We start from the raw sequence: 26,814 nt of genomic DNA on the forward strand, positions 1-26,814 counted from the left end.
TCACGGCTTTGGCGCTAATAAAAAATTAAAAACGTTAAATCATACAAAATTCCACAAAGCCCAACATGCTATTGAACTCAAAAGGTTTCTCATAGGACACGGGATTATAAATTTTGTTCATGGTACAAACAGGGTAAAGTTGAGCCAACCAAAACCAAGAGTATATTGTCTATTAAATTATTCAAGTTAAAAGAAAAGTTTACCTATATAGGAATCGAAGCCAACAAGCTTCCACAAATGTGGACCCCATGGGCCGGTATGCCCCATACTAGTGGACCGTCAGACTTGAGCTTCAGCCACAACTAATTTCTTGACCCCCATCATCGTGACAGCCAAACATAACCACTAAGCCCAAACCAAACTGATCACCGACCCAATCTACAGCATCCCAACCCACGTGCAGTCAGTGCTTCCCGTACCCACTTCCGAAGAAAGATGCTATTCCATGGGCCCACATATCTCCTTTTATGTCCTTTTTTAAATCTTCGCTCCTGCGCGGCGGCAAGCAACGAGGGTGCCGGCACGCGCTCCCTTCTGTCCTCTGCCGCCGCTTCTGCTGCTTTTTTCGGAACCAGATCCTCCACTTTAGACCCTTCTTCCCCTCGAAAACCTCGGTGACCGCACCGCAACCATCTGGATCCCGTCACCTCCCATTCTTCTTAGAAGAGCGGGGCATTTGGAGGAGGAAGAACCGAGAGAGTAGGGGATGGGGTGCGCGCAGTCGCGGGTGGACAACGAGGAGGCGGTCTTCCGATGCCGGGAGCGGAAGCAGTGGATGAAGGAGGCGGTGACCGCACGCAACGCCTTCGCTGCAGCCCACTCCGCCTATGCAGTCGCCCTTAAGAACACTGGCGCCGCCCTCAGCGAGTTCGGCCAGGGCGAAGTCGCCCCCGCCCCCGCCTCCGTCTCCTCCTCCGCCACCGCCGTCCAACCCCCGACCGCCGTCTCCACCGCCTCCGCCGTTCAGCCCCCTATGGACACCCTCCTTCCTCCTCCCCCTCCGCTGCCAGACTTCTCCCCGTCTCCTCTCCAGCGCTCCATCAGCATGCCCGACCTACCCCCCTCCCAGAGGTTCCCCTCTAAGTCGCACCCGGACGCTTCCATCCGCGAGGAGGAGGAGGAGGAGTCAGCGGCGACGGGGGAGGACGGCGATGGCGGAGACCTGGACGGCCACCGCCGCCACCGCCGCCCCACCGCCGCGAGCCCCTCCCCTTCCCCCGCACCGCCGCCGCCGCCAGTGCCGGCTGAGTCGACCTGGGACTACTTCTTCGCCATGGACGAGAACGTGCGCGGCCCGTCCCTGGGCCACCCCGAGGAGATCCAGCCGGAAAGAGGGGAGGCGCCGGAGGAAAGCTTCAAAAGATCTGCCCCACCACCCCCACCCCCCGCCGTGGATCACGATGTGGTCGGTGCGGATGATGATCCTCCGGTGATGCCCGACAAGGTGGTCTTGGAACCGCCATTGCCGCTGAAGACGGGGAAAAAGCAAAAGCAGGATGGCACGGTGCACCACCACCATGCTGTCTCGGCGCCGCCCATAGATGCCAAGAGGGGAAAAATGGTGGCGGCTGCAGCCCCCAGCATCGATCTACTGCAGGTCCTGACCGACATTGATGACCATTTTCTCAAGGCGTCGGAGAGTGCTCACGAAGTGTCGAAGATGCTTGAGGCCACCCGCTTGCATTATCACTCTAATTTCGCTGATAATAGAGGTGCTCGTCTCTTCCTTCCCCCCCCCCCCCCCCCCCCCCCCCTTCCCCCTCAATGCTGCTTTCTTTCTGAGATTAGTGCATTTTATGTAGCCCATGAAGTTTGAACTTCCATGCCCCTCCATCGTTTTACCTTAAAAAATTGAACTTTATTTCGGATGTTGCTTCCTTAATCATTCTTCAAAGTTTTCAGCCCTAAGTCTAAGTTTGTCTGCCAATTGGCTAATGCTATTTAGTGCCAGAGAGAAATCATTACTTCAAAAAGCCTATAGAGTGTATTATTGGGTGCAGTTTCTTTGGATCAAGAGGGGATAAGAAATCAAAATGTATGATGGTGAGGTTGTGCCAAGTGTCTTGGATGTGTCATCGCATTATAACAATGTGATGCCCAATTCTTGAAAAAGAGAGAAAAAGGGAAAAGAGGCTGTATTGTACATGTGAGAGGTTTTCATCTGGTTTCCAAAGTTTCATAGGGGAGAAACACAAACAAGAAGAATTTTTTGAAAGGAGGACGTTCATGGAAGCAGCAAGTGGAAAGTCTATGGTCAAACTTTTGAGGAGACAATTATAAATGTAGGAAAATCTTGTTCAATAACATGGTTTTTAAGTAATGAACTTGAGGGCCCTAGGAGATTTCCTGAAATGGATATAGTATGAAGAATCTAAGTACAATCCTAGATAAGGAATCTATGGTTTTGCAGGATATGAGTTCTGTTGAGGCATCTTAATACTTTTCAGATAAGTGATGCTTGTCAGAGATTAGTTTATAGGGTTAAGCATTTAATGGAACTATTTAGATAGTCTTTCACAATGGTTTGTGGATATGTTGCTAAGTTGAAAAGGTCAACTTCCTTGATCAACTATCAAATTGCAATGACACTTTTATTTCTCTTGGAGTCTCACTAGGACTTTTATATGTTATAGAACTGGAGGAGAGATTTGTTGATGAAGGCACATACTACTAAAACTGGATGCTAAATGATGAACATTTTGTTGAAAAGCTGATTTTCTACTATACATAACGTGAAAGCATTTGAGTGAAGCAACATGATGCCTAATTCTGGAGCCTTCAAATAGCAGTCTTCTAAGATTAATCTGATTCTTCTTTTGGCTTATAGAGTCGACAAAAGGCTTTGACAAGTAAGTTTAGGTTTAGGTTGGGCCATGAATAACCATCAAGTTTTAAATATTGGCCTGGGCTTGGCCTCATCCATCCTTGAGCAAAGGCTCTGCTTGGGGATGCTGTAGCTTTTGGCTTAAAAGCTGTTTTTGGCAAAAGCTGCATTTTGAGGTTAAAAGCTGCTTTTCGGCAAAACATATTCCAACAAAAAAGAAGGTTGTACTAACATATCCCAATAGCTATTTATTATATTAACTTATTACATATATTGTCATGCACTTGAGCCATAAAGCTATCATCTTGTGCTACAATTTTTGATGGAGGCTCTTGTATGATGCCCTCATGGCCAATGTCCCCCACAACAAATGGTATATAATTATCATCATTATCAACCTTATCAAACTCCTCTTATGCTTTGAATGCTTCCTAATGGAGTTGTGAGTTGCCATGCTAGCAACAATGATTCTCATTTGGTCATCCAGCTTATATGCATGCAGTTGATTAAGTATAGCCATCACCGAACTCCAAATGTATTGGAGTGATGCATGGGCTTGGTTGAATACCTCATTTTGGACCCCATTTTTGATTGCTACGCGAAATTAAGGAACATAAGATCTTTCTTCTTTGTGTGGTTCCACATACCCTTTCATGTTTGCATATCCTGCATTAACAACATATTATTTATCTATTCCAATGTACAAATATTGTCATGTCAAATAGAAGTATCATTCGTATACTCATGGTCTGATACCATATAGGTTGACGGCCGGTTCAGTACTATACCAACACACAGTATGCAATGGTGTGCCAGTTTGGCCTTTTTTTTCTCAATATTTTTTAAGTTTGAATTAATGGTAATCAATGCTGCCGAACCGGTACCTGTAGGTATACCGATGGCGTATCAGATCGGTTTGGGCTGTACCGAACCGGTACCACTAGTTCGTCTGGGTTTCGGCTATCGTGCGGCTACATCATCCGGCGCCATGGTCTGGCATACCGATCGGTACGGGTCGATACGTACCGGTACCGAACGGAACCGGTACGGTAGAACTATATTTTTCGGTTTTCACTATTCGCAATTCGTACCGGTCGGTTCCCACTATTCGCAATCCATACCAGTCGGTACGGGCCGGTACCGATACCGGCCCGTACCGACCCTGTACCGCCCCGTACCGATCTGTACCGACTGGCTCGTACCGACCTCAAAGTTTTTTTGGCTTTTGGCCCAAACCAGCCGAACCGGTACCGTACCGATTCGGTTCGGTATGGTACCGGTACCGTACCAGTACCGGTACGTCGGTATGGTCGGTATAGCGGACCTTACCTGGCGCTATGGCAAACTGAAAGTGTATTGGTACGAACCGGTCCAGTTCACACTGGTACAAGACGGTACCGAGCTTGTATTAGTGCGAACTGCTTCGTGCAGGATCGGTCAGGGACATCCTCCGTACAAGACCAGTCAGGGACCGAACCGGTCTGGTACGTGCTGAACCGGCTGGTGCAGGCCGGTTCAGCATACCATGGTGGTAATTAATTTTTTTTAAAATTTTCAATGATTTTAAGTATATTCTGATATTTTTAATATTTTTTGATGTTTTTATGATCGTGATACGTCCTAAATGATGCCTCTTAATGTTTTAGAGTGATGCAAAATATAAAGTGATTAGTGAGATGTTGCATGCTAGAAGAAGCAACATGAAATAATATAAAATTAATTAGTTAGATACATAATATAAAATGATACAATCAATTACATATATTTAAAGTACAACATACATACGGATATCTAAAATCTTGTAGAGTGGCACTGTTTCTCGTAAATATCTATATCATTAGCATAATCAGGAGGCATATTAACTCACCTCTCTAACCAAGCGGCGTTGTAGTCATCTATGCTTATTTTATTAGGAACGCGCTTTGGAATATAACTAGTTTCAGATCTCTCATTGAAGCTCTAGCTTTGAGAGGTATCTTCTGGCTAATAATATGGTTGTAGAGGGGTCCATTCGAGCATGCCAGCAGCAAAATTCGATCCACAAGATGCTCCGGATTGTGTAGGATGGTAGTCACTGGAAGACAATGCCTCTGACGCACCGTATTTATATCCGTATCCATATAAGTTGCTTATGGCTGCGGATAATAGAATTTAGTATACGACTTGGAATCTGATACGTTTATGGATCCTACTCCACATGCAGGTCATCTGCTGCTGCATCGTATCCTCCTGAACGACCTTGCAGAAAATTCATCTTCTATAGCAATCGTATTTTCGCGGGTTCTATTAAATTGTGCCTTGTGGTCCTTATCCTGTATAGCATGTATAAACTGAGACTTACCGGTGACTCAAAGATCACCCTGCGATTATCTCATAAACGGTGGTCTCATGTCCACTCTTTCTCTGGCCACCAAATTCATGACTACCAAAATTGTTACTGCTGCTCTTTTTGATCTTTGAATATGAGGGAATTGATTCTCCACACTCTCTATCGAGGCTGCAATTGTCTTTTTTTTTCTTTTTTGCTGCACCGAGCAACTGCCTGCTTTCTCTTTGTGCCTCTCTTTGCTTGGCTATGCTGGGAGGATGGCTGTCACCCTCCTAATTGAGTTGATCGGGTAGTGCGATAGCCTCGTCTAAGCAACTTTTGATTATATCTCTCGAGAATGTCTTAAACAAGGAGTCATATGATGATCGACTCCTTAGTAACTCTTGTGGTTGTGGCTGATCAGCTGGAAAGATGTGCATAATGTTGCAATCTGCTTATTGCCCTGCATCCACCATTGCCTTGCTGGCTACGAAACTGGCTGGTTGTGGAGGCGATTTGAGCTTATCAAACTCCAGCTCCTGCTACTGGCCTACAAGTCATCCGATCATAGGATCATCCTTATTATCAACAAAAGCATTGTGGATCGGATCCGTGTACTTCAGCTCTAATTTTTTCTGAATGCACTTCAGTCTCAATCTTAGATTGTAGCGAACATATACAAGGTCGTTGAGGTGCTTCTGTGTTAAACGATTTCTCTGCTTGTTGTAGATGAGGGCGAAGGTTGGCTAGTCACACTCGCCACTCAAGGAGAAAGTCTGGGAGAGAATTCGGATAGGTAGCCGCTTAAGATTTTTTGCAGACAAACCAAAATAAATCTATCATTAAGCTGCAAAAATATTGAAGAAAATCATATATAAAATAGTATCATATTAGTAACCATCTAATATCAAGTAATAGTTATTATTGATATGCAATATACTTGGATTAATATTTTTCTTATTTACGACAGCTGCCTAGACTTCAAAGCTGTCAGTGCTTTTCTTAAATATTTTTGCCTGTGAAAAAGAATCATGTTATAATATGTTAATCATTGAAGACACGAGTTAACTTATGCATGCCACTTAAGTTAACATACCTTTTCTAAACATAGGACGACGATTTCTGGATCAGGCTTTATCTTGTAAATCACATTACATAGAGCGGCCAAAAGTTCGTCATCCATATCGATTTCAGGTATGATATACTGGAATTTTGGGTTCACGTAGTAAGCTGCAGATAGAATTTGTAATTATTTTTGTAAAATTGTACAAGTACAGAAGCAATCTAATTTTTAATGTTTTTGCTTATCTATTAGATGCAAGTTTCTATCCATCTGATAGTTTCACTGCTGCTCAGTGATGTCGATGTACTTCAGGGAATGTGTTGAATCTGCCTTCATGATCTGATTCTTTGTCCTCTCCATAATATGATATAAGAATCTCATCTGAGGATATCTCTCGCTGTTCACGGCCCGAAGCACTTCGTACAATAGCTTGATAGCTTTCACTATCTTTTCGGCTTGCTGCCAGAATATTTGCCTTGTAATCAAGTTCTCTGTAATAGCTTGGTAGCCTTCACTGTTTTTAATTATTTTTTAAATTAAAAAATAATTTTTAAATATAAATATTTTAAAAAATTAACTTGAGCTCAGATCTATGTAGAACCCTACTATGGATGCTACATCTATTTTTCTAAGCTTGCGGATATGCATCAAAAGCTATTTATTTTTTTAAAAATTTAGGCCTAGGCTACTTTGCTCATGATCGCATCAAAACTGAAATATATGGACACCAAATAGTTGGAGATTAGCTTATATGCCTCTAAATAAGCTTCTAATTTTGCAGTTATTTTTTAGATTTTATTTTTTATTTTTTAATTTAAAAATATATTTTTAAATTTAGAAAATTATATATAATCCAAAAATTAAAGATTTTAGTGGAATTGCATAGATCATCTATAAATCTATAACATATCATGAAATCATGCTAAATTAAAAAATTTGGCATGACCTTCTCTTATTTTGAAAATTTCTCTGTATTTTTCAGCATTGAAAAAAGGAGAAAATGAGGTAGGGGATGGAAAATATACCTTGTTTTGGGTTGGATCATCCTTGAATCGTCGAAGTTAGCGCGGTTTTTGGCTTGGGGGGTTTAAAAAACAAGGGGGGAACCGGTGTGAATTGGTGCGAACCGTCCGGTTCACCTTGGTTCCGGTCCGAATTGAGCCCAGTTCGCGTCAGTTCCGCTTCGAACCGAGCCCGGTTCAGACCGGTTTGGGACGGATTTTGAACACCATAGCCGAAAGACTTGGTCCCGCGTTGATTTGGCCCAAATCGGGCGGTTTGGGCTGGTTCAGCAGATCCTAGTTCTACTCATAAAGTTTGAAATAAAAGTTACTTGTTACACTCACTATCTTTGGGATAAGAAAAATTTAATTCTGGTCTCCACAAAGCCTCAACAAAAATATGTTTACCATGGGCAGTCCTTCACATCCAATCGATACAAATGCAAAACACATTGCAAACCCACGTACTACCATTATGTTATGTGTGCTATAATATCTCCTCCCTATTTATGGAATTTGTTTATCCACAGGAACCATGTCCCATCGATAGCGGCACTACAATCATGTGCACTATATAATAAGTAGAGAAACTAATAAATGTAGAGAAATGTACAATTCAAGTATAAAAAAACCACGTCAAGTCTTTAATTTGAAATATGAGTGAAATTGCTGTTTTTGTTTAATGTATTTAGGGATGGTATCATTATAATCTGATGGTTGCCTAATCATGTCAAATACATATAGCTTGGATGCTTGAAGAGCTCTATGTACCATAATGTTGAGACTTGAGACTGTTCTTGAATAAATTTATTTCCAACTCCATGGTCAAAGGTCAGCAAGAAAATGGCTATTATATTTTATACATGCATATATGGCAAAAATTGGAATCATTTAGATCAAAGATTGCTGAACTATGCCGACCTGATCAATTTGTGGTGTACCACTGGTCGGTTACCAGCATGGCACAGGGCATCCTTTTGAAGCCATAAATCCCTCCTGTGGATGGTGCAGACAACTCTCGAAGCAGAGTCTCTTCGAAACCCTTGATGGAGAGTCCCTTCAAAATCTTCACCTCTCTCCCTCCTCTGCCCCCCTTCTCTCTCCCCCTCCCTCTCCCCCTATGCAGACCCTTCAAAACCCTCGCTTCCCATCATGGACCCTTTGAAACCCTCGGCTCTCTCTTGCCTCCTCCTCTGGCCCCTCTCTCTCCTTCCTTCGCCCTTTAGTCTCCTACCATTCTCTTCCCCAATCCTCTCAATTTGAGCTTGGGGTTGGACGACCCCGATCTCCTCCTTGGACCATTCTACAATGGGGAGGCCGCGATGGATAATGATGGTGGTGATGCCGACTATAGATCTGGCCTCTCTCCCTCATTGTGAAGTGCTTGAAGCCTGGTCAAGTGAGTCCCCTCTCTCTCCCCCCTTCTCTCCCTCTCACCCTTCCTCTCCTTCTTGCTCTCCTGCCCTCTCCTCCTTCCTCTCCGGTCTTCTCCCTTTCCCTCCCTGTGGTTTCGGTACCCTGTGGTTCGGTACGGTATGAACAGGTGCCGTACCATATTGGTCATCGGTAGGCACATTTGTTGGTACCGGTTCTGCGATTCTTGATTTAGATAGTCTTTCACAATGGTATATGGACATATTGCTTAAGTTGAAAAAAAGTCAACTTCTTTGACTGGATAGTTTTTGTGAAAAGCTGTTTTTCTACTATATGTATAGTGCGAAAACTTTAGAATGAAGCCACATGCTGCTGGATTCTGAAGTCTTCACATAGCAATCTTCTACGATTAATCTGATGCTTCTTTTGGCTTATAGAGTAGACATAGGCATCGACAAGGCAAGTTTAGCTCTAGGTTGGGCCATGACTAATCATCAAGTTTTAAATGTTGGTTCGCGCTTGGCCTGATCCATCCTTGGTCCAAGTCTCACTAGTCCGAGCATGACCCAATTGTAATATTTTAGGCATAGGAGTTGCTCGGCCAAACTTGAGAAAACCTAGCTCGATCCATTTCATTCATAGCCATGATACAAAGAAAGAAAGAGAGGTAGAGATAGCAATTGGTGGCAGAGGCAAAGGTTCTTACAGTGTGTGATGAGGTATTTGGAGATGGTTGGGCAAGGAAGGTGTCAATGGCAGTGCGTCCAAGAAAGAGAGGATAGAGGGGGCTTGGAAGAGGTCGTAGGTGTAGGAGAGGTACTTTGAAATTGAAGGCGCTTAGGCCTGTAACTAGAGAGGCCGGTGCTCTGATGTTTAACCAAAGCAAGTGGTGCCCCAGTATCTAGTGATGGCGAAGGGATCTAGAGATGGGGGAAGGCAAAGGGAAGAGACGGAGAGGAGAATAGGGGGATGCTTGGCAGTGCTCTGGTGTTTAGTGTGAATAGGAAGGTTATTAACACTTAAGAGAAGATGGGAAGTAGGAAAGAGGAGGGAGGGAAAGAGGTGGAATCAAGGATGTGAGCTTTAGCGACATTATTTAGTTAAATATGATAAAATGTATAGGTAAATTTAATTATAGTTTAGGTCTCTAGTTCAAGCCTACGTAGACTTTTGTTAGTTTGAAATTGGCCCACAAATTATTGGGCTTTAAATTCTTTGCTTGGTTTGGCTTGTGAGGCTGGAATTCTTTGGTGAAGCCTAACCAAAATTGAGCTGCGCATGCCATATATCCCTTTTATATAGGCTGAGCAACTGAATAGTTTCCATCTTTTGTGTGTTCATTTTATTTACTTGACTATATTCTTGTGAATGTTCTCAAATAGAGATTGTGTTAATTGTTATTTGTGTTTTAATAATAGTTATATGTATCCTTGTTCACAGGACACATTGACCATTCTGCAAGAGTCATGCAAGTCATCACATGGAACAGGTCATTCAAAGGCATACCTCGTGCTGATGATGGAAGGGATGATTTTGATAATGATGAATGGGAAACCATTGCCACAATGTTGGATAAGATGTTGGCATGGGAGAAAAAACTATATGATGAAGTGAAGGTATATGATAAATTTTCCTTTAGCTTCATTTATGATTTAATCTCTAGTTGCCTTTTCATCCTCATTCATTTTTTAGTTTAAGTGGTTAGATTTGTAGTAGGGAAGAAAAAAGATTATAATTATTTTTTCCCTTCCTTTATCTAAAACATCTTGACCTATAAAAATATTAATAAGGCTGCTTATTGTATACAATGTTTACCCGTTACCTATTAGCTTAAACTTTTGGGGTCAATTGGTTAGTTAGCATGGCATCAAAATTTTGGTTTGTTGGAGGTCACAAGTTCAAATCCCGACCATGCAAATTATCCATTCAATTATCCATTTTAGTCCTTGTGTTTTTTTCTTGACTCATTTTAGTTGTTGTGGTCCCTCCACATGTGTGGTTCTGGCTGCACATGATGGGGGTGTTAAGCCTAATATACATTGTTGACCCTTTCCAAATTATCTTAAGCTTTTGGCTCGGTTAGTTAATAGTCAGATCTAAGGCACATGTCGAATTCTCTTTTAAAATTCTAATGAGTCTTAGAATACTTCTTAGATATGCTCGAGATACTTCTCCCATACCTCTAGAAATGAGAGAGAGCTTTATGTTTTTATGGATGAATGTTGACCTTTTCCCAATGATGAATGATAATTTTTGGAGTTTGTGATGTTGATACTATTCTATGAATGATGACTAAATGGAGTTTGTGAATGTAAATGCTATTCTTTGAAGTATAGACTATGTTATTTGATAAACCATTGTGCTTTTTTGATGCTTTCCTACATATGTTTACGTTTAGATAAATTTTAATTTGTTCATTGCCATATTCTAGCTCTAACATATCATACTTTTTTCAAGATTTTCCATATTGGTGTATCTGTAACCCTTATCTGTGTCCATGCTTCATCGATGCCTAGAGCTCCTTGTCTCTCTCTTTTCTGTACCCTGTAACATTTAGAGGCCTTCCGACTGCCTATCCCCTTCAACACGACACCCAATTGAAGACTTTAGAAAAAGGAAAAAAGAAAAGAAGGAAAGAAAGCATAGTAAGGGAAAACAAGCAATATACACTTAAGAATAATGAAGCGATGGAAAAAGAAGAGAGGCAGAGGGACAGGACAAGAGGTACGAGGAGCATTGACCAAATAAAAAGAATGTTACTGAAGAGTTAATAATGGCTGTTATCAGTGTTATGCATGAGTAGTAACCTCATTGGAAGAGGGTGAGCAAGCTCTGCCTCAGCAACTTTGGTGGATGGTCCATTAGCTTCGGTAACAGGGGGTTATAAATATGAAGCATTTAAGAACAAAAGTAAATGATGTCGCTGACTAATCATGTGTTCTGTATTCTGATACTCCTTAAACAATAGTCCATGTTTTATACCCTTGACTAGTAAGTCAATAAGTACCTGAGTGGCGCGAGTGACAAAAGGAGATGGTGAAGAGAAGCTTGAACTGGGTTGACTTCTAAGCAGTACTTGGTGTTTTCAGTAAACTTATTTTGACTAGAAGATTATGTCTTTTCTCAAAAAAATACTGGAAGAAAGTATCCTTTGATGATTCATAATTTGTAGGTCTGAAAATGGTGCATGTCTGCTGCTGAATTGCACTATTGATGATGCACTGTGCTGATTAGACTTGCAGGTCCAAGCAAATCGTAATTCAACATCATTATCTCTAGTTTCAGCATTGGGAGCATCCTATGGTTTGACACCTGGAATTATTACTTTACTTTTTCTATAATTTTCATGTGATACCATTTGCTTGATAAATTGTATGTAACCTGCATTTTCATGAACAGTCAAATGACACTGAGTTAGATATTACTAACAAAATTATTAGCTTGGAAAAATCTATTTCATTTGTTTTATTTCAGTCTTCGCTTTTCTTTCATCCGTATCTTTGTCAAAAATTAAGTTTCCGACATTCAGTTTATAAAACTACTAGTTATGCTGATAAGGCCTCACATTTCTCTTTGTTTTAAGTCCATGGCAGACATTTTTTTATTTGTTCTCAGTTTGAGGAGAGATTATTGGCAGTAAATGTAGTACAAAGCATGTAAACTGTACATGAGCATATATTTTTATTTACATTTGGGATTTAACCCACTTGTATCCATCAACAGCCATTTACATTAGATAGTTATCTCTATATTGCGGCTGCTCTTGCAGGATTCATGGTAGTACCCTCAACTAGTTGAGGTTATCTTGGCTAAGAATTGAAGGCTGTTTTTTGAAGGTTTCATTGAAGTTGATATTGAGTCAAGGAATCAGTTGTAAACATTCTCACTTTGGTGAAGTATACTTTCATCCACAAAGTTTATCCCATTTATATGGAATGCTTGTTGATCAAGAAGGATCTGAATGTTTGTTTGCTCATGCATGTCCATGTGCATTTGGGCGATGCACATGTGATGTGAAAGACATTCCCAAGGTTATCGAGAAATGATGGAGTTGAAGGAAACCAGGCTGGACTTGATAACAGAAAGCCAAAGAAAACTAAATTTAGTTTTGAAAGGTCTGAAATTATGAAAAAACCACCAGCATCTGAGGATGCCTCTAAGGCAATTTAGTTTCTTTTTTGATTTGGATTATGTTTGTTATTTTCGTAATATCAAGTGAAGAATGTATAGGCTGTCTTAATTTGTGTTGGACAAGAAAGTCCTCTAGTCTAAGTAAAAAGGATAAAAAGATGCGATAGAGCCTTTTCCTTATAATATGACTTGGAATTGAATTTGGGAGCAGATTATGGAAGGGTCCCAATGCTGTACACCAATGGTCATCTATCTGAATCAATAAAATATTTGTATCTTTTGTTTTGTCTCTTGTGAGTTTGATTCAACCAGAAGGAATTTTTTCAACCCATTTAACTCAAATCTCTAGAGAATTGGTGAAAGTAGGGTCTAGGTCCCTTTTTTTTTCATTCAACATCTCTAAATTTGAGTTACAAGGCCTCTATTTATACTTGATCCGCACTTACACCATCTGGGTTTGATTCTTTTCCTTGTTGGAAGAGGTTACAACTTTTCTAAAATAGCCACCGCTTGTGGAAATAATGATGAAAAGCTAAAATCCTCATGGAGCTAGTTCTCTACTCTTGCATTAAGTTTGTCTTGAGCCGCTTCACCCAATTTTTTCTGGATTGAGAGACAGGCTCAATCAAGATGTTTCCTGAGAAGGTAATTTTTGCTACGACCATCCTGTTTCGAGACCCAAAAATCGTCTTAGGTTCCTGATCAGTGCGAGCATCAAATCCATTGGGCTCAACACATCATCCAATACCTCGTCAAGAGCTTCATTTTGGTGCCTGGCATGCCGAAACTAGATGCTAGATGTGAAAGTTATGGCCTCTGGAAGTTCAGATTTGTGATTGAGTCTTGGATATTGTGATTCTTGCTCTCGGATCTTGTCCAATGTCCAAACCTAAGGCTAGAGTTATCTACAACATGTCTGCTATCCTCCCAAATTAGAGTCAAGAGATAGAAAAAGCTGTTGGTTTGAGAGCTTTGAGAAAACCAGATTATCTCTTCGTATCTCTTTAAAGAGGATGGTGATTGTCCTCAATTCTTCCCACACCGTGCCACATAAGTATGTGTGTATGTGTGCATGCACTTTTGTCATGATTGCTAGAAATCCAAGACTAAGTATAATTGTGCATTCGGCTTATGAGACCTATTTCATTTTTTGTTTTATTATATCAATGTTAGTTCATCAATAAGGAAAATGATCTTTGATTTCATTTCACACTTTCTTTTTTTTTTTTGTTTGCAAGTTTGCAAAGGCACATGCTTTATGCATTATTTTACATTTTTTTATGCATTCACGTCAGGCTTTGATTATGGCCATAACCAATGGAAGTGAGGACAATGGATCTTTTAAACTATCATTGAATATTGAGTGTGGACATGGGTTAGACAGATTTGCTATGTTGTCATGCACTTCAATCTTGTCCCAAATATCAAAACATGATGATGTTGAACTAAAGCAAGTTCTTTTTTCATGTAGAGATCCTTAAAAACATTTGCATGAAAATCAAATCCTAGAACAGAAATAATTATATCATTTTTCTTGCTTATTTCCACATTTTTTTTAATTTTTTACCATTTTATATATTTAAGAAAACTACATGAGGTTTGGTCTTTCTTGTTGAAGGATTGCAACTTGAACCAGTGAGAGTCTCATCACCTTGCCTTGTGCCCCACCTTTTTAATTATTTTCCCCCTATTTGACAATTAAGAAGAGATGTTGGTATTGTTAACAGTTTATTCTAGGGAACTCTAATAGTTATACTTTTAATATCTATTTTTTGAAAGGCAAGTAAATTTCCTCGTAATGCTTCTACTGAAGTGTTCAATACCTCTAACATCCCAAATTTTTGTTTCTCCATAGTCCATACGATGCAATATGGCTAAACAATTATTGCATCGTCTTTCAATTTTGGCATTTGAGTTTATGGAAGGTTTCTTGCCGGTCATCACCTTTAGTAAGGCTAACATTGATTTCAGCGTACTGTGTCGATATGGTACGGTACATAGTCTTGTCAGCGTACGGAATGTCGGTATGCCACCTATACCGGATATCGGTTCCAAAATGGTATGGTATGGTACGTCCTATATTGTTCGGTTTGGGTCGGTATGAGGAACCATGCCGAAAACTATACCATTATGTTACCGGTTCGGTATAACATAGGATCCAAAGTTTTAAGTCTCGACGGGATGGGGGGCATCCTAGCCATCTTGTCTCATTCTTGTGAGAAAACGGGACCGGGATGGGGTTGGGATTCCAAAACCCATCCATGTGGGAAGAGAAAAAGAAAGAGGAAAGAGGAAAGAAAGAAAGAAAGAATAATGAAGAAATGGAAAAGTGAAATGATAGAAGATGAAGAAAAAGTAAAGAAAGAAAGGAAGGGAGAAGAAAAGCAAAGAAAGGAAAGAATTCGAAAGGAAAGAGAAAGAAGAAGAAAAAGAAATAAAAGAAGGGATAAGAAAAGAGAAAAAGGAAAGGAAAGAAAGCAAGGTAGAAGGAAAAAAAGAAAGGAAGGAAGGAAAGAAAGAAGAAAAAGAAAGAAAGAAAAGAAATAAGAAGGAGAGAGAGACAGGAGATATCCATCGCCGGGATTGGTTGGGACAACAAGGCTTTTTGTTCCTTGAAGAAACCGGGACACCTCCATTCCACGAAATTTAAAACCTTGACATGATCCACCTCATAGCAACATAGGCTTCAAACACTTTTTTCACTCTCAATCATGGTGCATTCTGAAACTGGGCAGTATGTGGTGATTCCGCTCGGTTCAGACCGGTTTGGCTCATATTATCAAACTAACCCTTGATTCAGAGCCGATACCTTACCATCACGGTACTATAATGGTTGGTATGTGGGTGGTTCGGTTCTGTATGGAAGACTTTGATCATGCATCAAGGTCCATTGTTGTTGCACTGGCAAATGGTATTTTACAGGTCTGACTAGTGTGTTGCTTATTAGTTGAACACTTGAACTGTTGAAGTATGGTACTTCTGGAAAGTTGGATTATCTCATAATCCTGCCATTTCACCAGGTATGTAATATTAAATTTGTGAACCAGTACAGAAATACGGTATGCTGTATAACAATTTATATGACTCCTGGGTCTTTTGAGTCATACACTTGAATGGTGGATCTCTATTTAGTATTTTCATCTGCATTTGTAGATGATCCACCTTTTCTGATATATAATGTTTGAAGGTCAAAAAAGATCAATTTTGGCCTGAAATGATCCAAAACCAACCAAAACCGAAAAATTTGGCTGACGCAAAAAATTGAAATGAGCTTTGTTGATTGCTGGGGTGATTAGGGGAATTTTTCTTGTTCTTGAAAATCCTGGAGACAATGTGGAACTATTGGTATCACCTCATATCCCTTTTTGTTTCCTTCTGAAAACTGGCTAGTTCCCAATCCGAGCAAGTTACTCGATAGTTGACACCCGTTTCTTGTGATGCCTCTCCCTGTTGACGATCTAAAGAGGGGATTAGGCAAAATTTCACCGAATGACGTGGCGTAATACTCAAAATCAAGATGTGAAGAGTTAAAACTCTTTACTTCTTTTGTTTAGAAAAACATTCTAAATAAGTAAATTTGGTAAAAACAGGCATGATCTATGGGATTTTTGTTGCGTTTCGCTTTTAATTGGTCCAAGGTCCGCCGTATCGGGTCCGGTAGGCGTATCGGTTGCCTACCGGACCGGTACGGGCCGGTTCGTACCGTGCTCCGGGCGGTACGAACCGGGAAGCTCTTTCCTGCCGGAATCGGGGAAGAAGAGAATCAGAGAGAGTGCGGGGAAGAGAGAGAGGGAGCCCACCTTCGGCCGCCATCGGAGAGCCGCGGAGGGGCGTCGGAGGCCGGCGGGGGACGGGGGAACCCGCAGGGGCTCTGCGGAGGCCGCGGCCGCGGCCGCGTTTTTAAATTTGGGGATTTTAAGTGAAGTCGGCAAATCGGTTGCCGACTTCACTTAAAAAATCCGGCCACGGCCTCGGCCTCCGCAGCGCCCCCGCGGGTTCCCCCGTCCCCCGCCGGGCTCCGCCGCCCCCCACCGGCCTCCGACGCCCCTTCGCGGCTCTCCGATGGCGGCCGAAGGTGGGCTCCCTCCCTCTCTTCCCCGCGCTCTCTCTTTTTCTCCTCGTCTTCTTCGTCTCCGGCAAGGAACCGGCCTGTACCGGTTTCCATGGCTCCGGCGTACCGGTAGCTGAAATTTTTAAATTTTCAGATCTATTATGCCTCAATCATTTAATCCTAATCTTAATCTACGAAACCTGGCTCTGATACCACTGTTGGGTATCCCTCGCACACCGCAGAAAATTCCAGAAAAATTCTGCGCGCAGCGGAAGACATGCGCGAGATCCCGTTCATCACATGAACGTATTTTAAAACTGTCGTTCGTAGATAGATTAGGATTAAATACTTTTTATATGATTAGGAAGATTAGATCTTCACCTTGTGCGGGTAGATGGTCACCGCAAATATGATGATCGTGGATTTGTTGGAAGGTTCGCTTGAAGCCGCACACGCGTCCGGCCTCTACGGGTATCCACACGAGGCAGAGGACCGTTTGAAGCCTTTGAATCTCCCCGGGGTGCTAGCTCCCTTGCAGAGAAGACTTTGGATGGATGAATCTCTTTTTTCTTGCAGCAAACAACTCCTTGATTGCTCTCCCTTGAACAAGAAGGATTGGAGAAAGAAGAATAAAAAGGGAGCAACAAGTTGCAGCCTTTTTATTTTGGTGGAAGAAGGAAGGGAGAAAGGAGAGCCAACGCCTCCTCCTTTTTTTTTTTTTTTGTTGGCGGCTGAAACCCCAAGAAAGGAGGGTGCTGTTCACGGCTCAAAGGGAGAGGATAAACATGAGCTCCTAAAAGTTAGGAGCTCACGCTTAGAGATTTCAAAAGGAGGGCATGCGGGCCCCTTGAACCACCCCTCCTTTGGGTTCGGCATATGCGGAATTGGTCCTTTAGTTTCTTTACTAGATAGGAAACATGATTCTAACTATTTTGGTGCATTCCTGTAATATATTTAATACATATATCATCGATAATGTTTCATTTCTAACTGCATAAGTTATGATCTTTTTTCTCTTAATATTTCTTTTTCTTTTCGGTTTTAGTCAACCTTTTCAACTGAAATTCTAAAATTTGGATCAAAATTGCTAAAACCAAAGCTTTACCCAGGGTGACATCTATCATCCTGTGACAGTGCAAATATTTTCATCAACTGGCTGACCAAAAAATCTTATTTATGGCTCTTGTGCCAGTTGTAAAGCTAACCATAATTGTTGATGCTAAAGACTTGGAGTTCTACTAGACTTTAGAATTTCTTTTAGCTTATAATTGTTCCTTGTTTTTGCAGAGAGCCTTCTTTTTTCTCCCTTTTTCGCCTATTATTATGGCTATCAAAATCTGAATCTAATGGTAACTTAATTCATGTAAGGCAGGCAGGTGAGCTTATGAAAATTGAGTATCAGAGGAAGGTTGCTTTGCTGAATAGGCAAAAAAAACGTGGTGCTAGTGCTGAAGCACTAGAAAGAACTAAAGCAGCTGTAAGTCATTTGCATACGAGATATATAGTTGATATGCAGTCAATGGATTCAACAGTCTCGGAAGTTGAATGTCTGAGAGATAATCAGCTGTACCCAAAATTACTGGACCTTGTCGATGGGTAAGTCATGTTGAAGATTGAGGTCCATACTTTGCTCTTTTTTTTTTTTTGCTTTTTTAGGTAGTGTTCCCTTGAAATTATGTTTTTCAGTTTCTTTCTTTGATCGACTTTTTCTTTTGCCTTTTTAGTTATACTTATATTCTCATTTTGCTTTGTACAATATAGCTAATCTTCTACATTTGTTTTCTCCAATTGTACCTGACAATCTCTGGAAACCTTCCTTTTTTTCCATAGCTACTTCTTCCCTAAATTTCTTCCCAGCTTGAGCCTTATGATTCAAATCCCAAATTAGCTCTTTTGACCTTTGATTTTTATCATCTTATTTAGTTTTGTGAACGCTAACTTATAATCTGTTTGCATTTTAAATGTACTCCAAATACTTAGAAAAATTTCTTTTTGTCAAACTAATATTATCTTTCACTTGATTCACTCTTAGAACTCAAATTATTCCACTATGAGTAATTAAGTCAATGCACAATCAATAGCTCTTTATTTTTGCAATGTTCTCTTGTAATTTCATTTCTATTGAACTGCAGAATACATTTCTTCTTATTGCGCAGCACACTGTTAAGTCCACCGCGATTGCACAGAAGTGTGTTTCTGTAATTATATCTCCATGCTTGTTTCCTTACAATATTTTTCAGAGAAAAAGTGCAGTTCCCTACAAATCTTTTGCATTCATTTGAATTTCATGATCCTGTGGGAAGCTAGAAAAGTCAGTATACTTTAGATTAAATACATCAACAGGTTATCATAGAAGCCAGGTCAAGTGAGCCAATTGAAATTTGCAGCAAAAAATGCACCAGCATGTATGAATAGGAATACCAAACACCATAGGAATACCAAACACCAATCTGCTAGCGGATGTGGCTACATCTACAAAATGACGAGTTGATTGCCAATGGTGACCTCATCCGAACCCCATTGAACCTCGCACATTATGCCTACTATGAAAAAGGAACTCATCTTCAGATAAGACATTTGTTCCTCAAGCTTGAGAATTTGACACATTTGGGCCATCTTTAATATACCAACAACATGCATCCTGTCTTATGCTGTCCAGAGGCCAGCAAGGCACGCTTTCCTTGTTGTACCTTAACAAGGCATAAACTTGCATGAAAAAATATGTGTCAAAAGATTCACAATTGTCAAGTTGGATATTCCACTTTATGAAATAGGCTTTTTCCACTTGGATAATGTTAGTGTGAAATCATGTCCTGAAGAGATGGATATAGTTTTATTAATCTATGGGCGTGTCTCGATGCAGGAAGTCGATTGAAGTGGGAAGTTGGCACTTTTTGAAAGTGGCACTTTCAAATAGTCTGCTTCAGGGAAGTATGCATTTCTACTGCTTGGTTAGCTGCCAAAGAGAAGGCTGCCATGTTTCCCTTAACGTGAGAAGCCCTTAGTTAAATGTGCTGCTAACCCACTTTCAAGTGACTTCGGTTCCCATCAGTCTGAAGTTGGGAATATTAGTTTGGTTTTTCACTCTTGCCACCCAAACAACTAAGTGGACTGAAGCCGACTTCAAGAAAGTGACTTTTCTCCACTTTCCTGCAATAAAAGATGCCTTTCTCCACTCCTAGCCATGGTATCGTCCGAAACTGGGTGGTATAGGTAGGTACCAAGCAGTATAGGGCAGTTCCACTTGGTATGGACATCAATTCGGCTCATATACTAAAGCGAACCTTGGTATGAAACTGGTACGTTACTGATACAATACGGTATGGTTGGTACGCGAGATCTTGGGTGTAGTGGATGCCATACAATTAACATCAAGAATGGATGAGGTCTGTTATGACTTACGAAGGATATATTGGGTTTGTCTTGTGAACAGGATTTGGTGTAAGGAGGAGAGTATCCGAGGATAATGTTGGAGGGGGATATATGGCAAGAGGAGGCAGATGAGCTAGCAAGTTAGTTTGAAGAATATTGAGATGGCAAGATAAGGGGTGACATTTGCAAGTGGTCTCTTAAAGGGAGAGATGGTTGGAGGTTAAACATGGAATGATTTTATCAAGGTGCATCCCTATGTATGTAGGAAGATTCCAAATTGGGACATACCTATAATAGGAGGGAAGTTTATGGGGTGAGAATATAAGGGATAGCTCATGGTATCCAATCTTAGCCTAATTTTACGTTGGCCCATGGTAGGCTTAGTTTCAAGTGCATTTGTAGAATCCTATGTTAGTGTTTCGATGGTGTTTGGCCCTCAGGGTTGGGCTAAGTAGGTCAATGTAAGGGTTAAGGATTAGGAGTAGGTGGCTTAGATCGGATGGTTTATGCTAGCAATTAAAAAAGTTACTCGCCCTTGCTATAGCTGGGGGTGTCTACACCTAATAATGGCTTAGTACAAAGGGGACAGCCATGGTTGAGATTGGCTTTGCATATTTGCTTAGCATTTACTGGTGATAGAGGTTCAAGAGTGTGTATGAGCCACTATCTTACAACCATCATCCACAATTGGCAGCCTTTAGAATGAAGTCTCTTAACCTCATCTATAGCTGTGAGATAAAATTTTTGGAAAAATTAAATTTTCTATCTGTTTGGATATTGAGAAAACAAAACAAATATGCATAAGTTTTCCAAATTCAGCTAAATTTACCCTTTTCTTCGGAAATCCTTTTACTGCTCCTTTTTATCTTCTCCTTAGTTTTCCAAACAACCAAAAATATGTTTAATGAATAAAGAAATGGAGTCTTACTTCTAGCTTGATTGGCCAAATTAATTGACTAAGTCTCCTAAAATATTCCTATGGGTCTTTGATCTATTTCCATTTTGACATCTCATGATAACATAAGGATACCTTAATATGCATGGATAAAATAAAAAGAATTTATGAATGCATCTAAAAATATATCTCATACAAAAATCATGTCTTTTTCTTCGGGCACCACTTCTAGAGGATCATCATTGATGGATCATATCCCTATCAATGTTCTTTGGAGATTGGCCTTTTCTTTTACCATAAACCCACTCATCAATGGAAAAAGAAACATTTAGGTTGTTCTTGGCAATATTGTAAGTTCTTTTATTTTCTAAAAGCTGAATACTAAAATACAATTTTGTTTTTTCTCCTAAATTTTAGAGATAGGAACATGTTTGGCAGCCATTGTTTCTTTTCCATAAAAAATAGATAAATGTGTTTAGAAGGTTCAGGAAGGTTAAGGGTAGAAAGGGAGATTGGAGTACATTTGCCTTGATCCACACGAAAATCAGAAATCGTCTAACCTCACAAAGATTGAGAGATCTGGTTTTTGTCCACTGCAATATGAGGTTGAGCTCAAGTATGTGAATGAGGGGAAAGATCCTAAGCAAGATGACCCATTCGAGGAGGACTGTCCATGATGAGAAGGATCCTATGCTGGGCTGCAGATCAGGAAGCACGGGATCCATCAGTGTTGGATGAGCCAAGAGATCCTCCCTAACCATGCAAAATAATACAACAGAAAGTAGGGGTACGAGATGTGGACTGGTGGGCGGCTTCTCATTTATCCTCCGTTCAGAGTGGAATGCAAGATACTGGAGGAGATAATGGTGGATCCAGTAGTAGGCAATATGAGGATTCTGATCAATGATTTGATTGTGGAATGTTTAGTTCAAGACTCACACATGGGTCTCCAAGGATAGCCAAGGCATTGAGATCAGTAGTGGAGGTAGGGTAAGTCAACAAGTAAAGGTTAGTTAGAGCTCGAGAGGGGGCCAGAGAGCTGCAGTCGAGGAGAGGTGTGGGAAGTCCAAATCAAAGGGGACGGTGGCAATTGATCCAGTAGAGGCAATTGATGATGTGCAGGTTCGAGATGATCATAGCAAGACACCCGAGCCCTCAAATCCAAGATTGCCTAGATCATCTCGTGATATTAGTAATGATAATGATAACATGTGTGATGATGGATCTGATGATTATGATGGTCCGGGTGAAGAAGGTGGTAAAGCATGAGATCAATCCTTTTACTGGAGAGGCAGAGTTCACCCATGCCACGCAGGACCAAGACCATGGAGCGAGACCCAGATCTAGATATTAGGACGAGGAGAAGGAAGGGGAGATGAATTGTTGCGGACGTGGCACACAGGCTGCATATATTTTGGATCGTTTTCACAAAGAGTTGAGAAAAACTGAGGAACGATGATGTTGAGCATACCCGAAGTTTATGGCATGGATGGAAAAAGATGCTTCGAGAAGCAGGTTGGAGTTTGAGCAAGATAGGTCATCATCATCATCAACTAGAGTAGGATCCGTTGGAGCATCAGATAGTCAAAGTGCATATTATGGTCCTTCTTCTATGTATGATTCAAATGTATACTCAAGGGTCATATCCTAAGGAGTATCTCATATGTAGTATCCACCTTTATATGGGTACGTTCTAGGGCCACAGTATGTTACTGCTTCTCATTATCCTAAGCAATGATGGCCAATCTCTTACCTGATGTACTATCAGGAGGGTTATCCCGGACAATATCAAATACAACATGAGCAACAGGGATGGGTTCAGTATCAAGATTGGCATCATATTCAATAATCTGATTATGAACATGACCTAGATGTTTACGAGCGCCATAGGCATTCCATCTGGGATTAGTGGTAAAGTTGATATGTTTATCTTAAATTGATGAATCCATTTTGTGTAATATTGAATATGATTTATTCCATAGTATTATTATAGTTATATTTTCATTTTCAAGTGATAAGCTCAATGTAGTAAAAATTGGAATTTTTTCATCAAGTTTCATCATTTTTACTTTATCAAGAACTTGTGCAGCATCCATTATAAGAGATTGTTGCTTGGTAATTAAGAAAGGATCTCCAAAAACTAGAAAAACCATAATGCGTGATAGTGTTAGTTTTAAATTGGGACAATTTATCGTAAATATATTAAATTTGAAGTTTAAATATGTTTAAACAACAAATAGAGCAGTAAAACTTCGAGATAAACTTTAAAAAATAAAAAAATATAAACAAGGGCATCCCAGGCATGCATTGGAATGCTCAATCGGGGCGGCCATGGGGATGGGGCGGGACACGGGGTGTTCTGTTTTGTGGGAAAACCGAGATGCCCCCCGTCCCAAGGGATTAAAACCTTGCTTTCAACTCTGATGATTAGAAACAATGTTATTGGGAAAGTTTTGCACGGTTTAGAAGGAGAAAGCATATTATAAGCTTTGTATTGTTGTTGTCACCTGAACTTCTGGCCATGTGATTCTTTCCCAGATGGACATTAAATCCTGATTCCTTGTCCTTTAATATAGAGAGTTTGGAAGGAACAATATTGGCACCAGAGCATCATAATATAGGTGCACCAATGCCCAACTATGTTTGCATGTTTAAGGTTCTCTGTTCCTTTTTCATAACTATGGTTTTAGCTTTGGTCATTGTTATAGGCAATTTTTGTTTTCTGGGCATTTTAACCTCTTTATCTCTTCTACATTTTTTTGGTTGAAAACAAATGCAAATGAGTGAACCATTATCTTCTTTTTGAACACCATATCTTTAAAGCAAGTCATGATCCAACTGCAGAAAGCATTTGCCCCTCATATGTTTTGTTGATTTGCATTTGCTTTAGATAGGATACTTCCATTTATCTCGCAACTGTATATAGGTATACTGTATTTGTTCATTATCTTTCTTTAAACCAGGATGGCCAAAATGTGGGAAGCCATGTATGTGCATCATGACAATCAGCTGAAGATTGTGTTAAACCTAAAAATCCTTGACATCTCAAATGCTCCAATGGAAACAAGCGAACATCATAATAGACACACGATTCAGCTGTTTGACATTGTGAAAGAGTGGCATTTACAGTTTGATAAACTTGTGAGCCATCAGAAAGATTACATCCAAGCTCTTAGTAGTTGGCTGAAATTAAACATTATCCCCATTGAAAGCAGCTTGAAGGAGAAAGTGTCATCTCCACCAAGGCCACGTCAACCCCCTATTCAGGCCCTCTTGCATGCATGGCATGACCATCTTGACAAACTTCCAGATGAGCTGGCCAAGAGTGCTATTCTTAGCTTTTCAGCAGTCATTAACACGATAGTGACACTTCAACAGGAGGAGTTGAAACAGAGAGAAAAATGCGATGAGACCCGTAAGGAGTATCTGAAGAAGATACGGGCATTTGAGGATTGGTACAGCAAGTATTCACATAGAAGAGCAGCACTATCTGAGGAGGCTGGGCAAGAGGGTAGTGAGGGAGCTAATCAGAATGATCCTGTTGCAGAAAGGAAGGTTGCAGTAGAGTCTGCGAAGAGCCGGCTTGACGAAGAGGAGGAAAACCACGAGAAGTTGTGCAAACAGGTGAGGGAGAAATCATTTGGAACTCTCAAGACACATTTGCCTGAACTCATCCGTGCTATGTCTGACTTTTCTCATGCTTGCTCTGAGATGTATAAGAAGTTGAAGTCCATCTCTCAGTCGCAGAATGTAGTTGCAAACTAGCTGAAAAAACTTGTATGTATAGAGGTCTAATGTGCACTTTGATCCTTCCTTTTAGTTTGAATTTATCTGTTTCTGTTGTTTTAGTTTTTACGTGCACTTAGGCAAGAAGTGCTAGCTTTTAAAATATCTTTTCTAATGTAAGATATTTATTTTCCGTATCTATCGAGTTCCTTGGGAATATGACACCAAATCACCACTTTTTTTTCTCAGCCATTTGCATGAGAAACCTCCAAACCGTGATGTTTGTTAAATGAGGAAGCCTCAGCATTTGTTTTTAATTGTTGAATGCAACGGATGGAAACTTTTTGACAGCGAAGTTACTTGGAAGAATGATGATAGACCGATGTTAGCAGGTTTCATGATTGCTTGTTTAGGTCCATATTTGTTCACAGACTAATATCAATGCAAAGTTGTGGGCGATTCGAAATTTTATATTTTGCAGGGAAAATCAAGTAACCGCAATCTTTTTTCATGCCAGTGATATTTTTTTCCTTGCGGAGATCTAAATTAGAGACCTCTTCAATTTGCTTATAGAAGTTCTTAGTTAATCTATTTGTTTCAGCTAAAGAAACAAGCATTTTAAATTACTCAACAAAAATATGGCTGGGGAAATGTGAAAATAACCTTGTTGATTAAGCGTTGAACTTGAAGACTCCTAGGGCTCGTTTGGTTCACGGGAAGCATTTTTCCTTCTAGGAATATAATTTCTGGAAAACAAATTTCTAGGATGAGAATACCTAGGAAAGTACTTTTGGCATGTTTGGTTAATTTCCAAAGTGCTTATGTTTGGTCGGCCATCTACTTTCTTGGAAAAGTTATGTATAATTTTTATTATACCCTTAATAAAAATTAGATTTTTAATGCCTCTTTAATGCTTTTTTAATGCTGAAAGGGCTTTTTGGGAAAAAGTAAAAGTGGAGGGATTTCCGCCTCATGGAAAAGTAACTTTTCCATGTTTCTCATGGGAAAGACTTTTCCATGAAATGTGGGAATCATATTCCCATAGGAATACAACTTTCCCTTCTCTCTCCTTTGAAAATTCCAACCAAATAAGAAATATCTCATTACTTTTCCGTTGATTACATTTTCTCCTCCTTTTTTTTCCGCGAACCAAATGAGCTCCCAATGAAAAGAATGTGTTTATTATTTTTTTTTTGAGGGGGGGGGGGGGGGGGGGGGGGGGGGGTAGAATGGCATGATTACATGGCCTCGTGTAGATGCAACCACTAGAGTAGAGTACAACAAATTATACAACTAGAGGGCTACAGCCAGGGGAGACTATCAAATCAAGCGGGTGTAGTTAGCCACAGGAGAAGCTACTTAATCTATAGTACTATTCATCTTCCTGTGGATATGGGTTGCCTTAAAACATCTCAGAGATCAAACGCCTCAAATCATCCATGATATGGTGGGTGTCATCATGCATGATCGCCAATTAATAATGTTTGGAGCTTTGAGGATTGAAGTATGCTCCTACATCAAGCCTTCCCTTGCTCCCCTGAGCTTTGCCAATGGTTCTTGACAATCATAAAAATGACAATCTCTCATTACTACAAGTTGTAATCACTGATCGTGGATGACAAATCCAGCACCACCATACATACCCTCATCAGAATTGATTTTGTAGACACTAAAAGCTAGAAACTCTCAGATAAAGTGGATCACCTTAGAAGGCGCAACAAGTGCTGTAGAGGAGGTCTAATTTTCTCTAGCCATTAAAGACCACCGAGCAACATTAGTTTGGATGAATTCATTGGCATGAGATCGAGCTTTCACGATGATGGTGAGAGGATCCTGATCTACAGATTTAAATATTATTTAGTTGAAATATGGTGGAAAACTCTCAGATAAAATGGATCACCTTAGAAGGTGCAACAAGTATTGTAGAAGAGGCCTAGTTTTCTCTAGCCATTAAAGATCACTGACCAGCATTAGTTTGGATGAATTCATTGGCATGAGATCAAGCTTTCGAGATGATAGTGAGAGGATCCTGATCTACAAAATTAAAAATTATTTAGCTGAAATATGAT

General features: G+C 40.4%; 1 protein-coding gene across 1 annotated transcript; it reads left to right on the top strand.

The window, feature by feature from the left end:
* The first annotated feature begins 493 nt into the window (after positions 1–493).
* On the top strand, positions 494–24,974 carry LOC103720359 (protein ALTERED PHOSPHATE STARVATION RESPONSE 1-like). The gene is made up of 4 exons (XM_008810022.6): positions 494–1,712; positions 10,011–10,186; positions 18,125–18,348; positions 23,983–24,974. The coding sequence occupies exons 1-4, from the start codon at positions 707–709 to the stop codon at positions 24,782–24,784; spliced, it is 2,208 nt and encodes a 735-aa protein (XP_008808244.4). The 5' UTR covers positions 494–706; the 3' UTR covers positions 24,785–24,974.
* Positions 24,975–26,814: the final 1,840 nt, after the last annotated feature.

This window comes from Phoenix dactylifera, chromosome 12, assembly GCF_051530095.1.
Source record: "Phoenix dactylifera cultivar Ajwa chromosome 12, Ajwa_hap1_PhDact_Kaust_v1.1, whole genome shotgun sequence".
Taxonomy (NCBI): domain Eukaryota; kingdom Viridiplantae; phylum Streptophyta; class Magnoliopsida; order Arecales; family Arecaceae; genus Phoenix; species Phoenix dactylifera.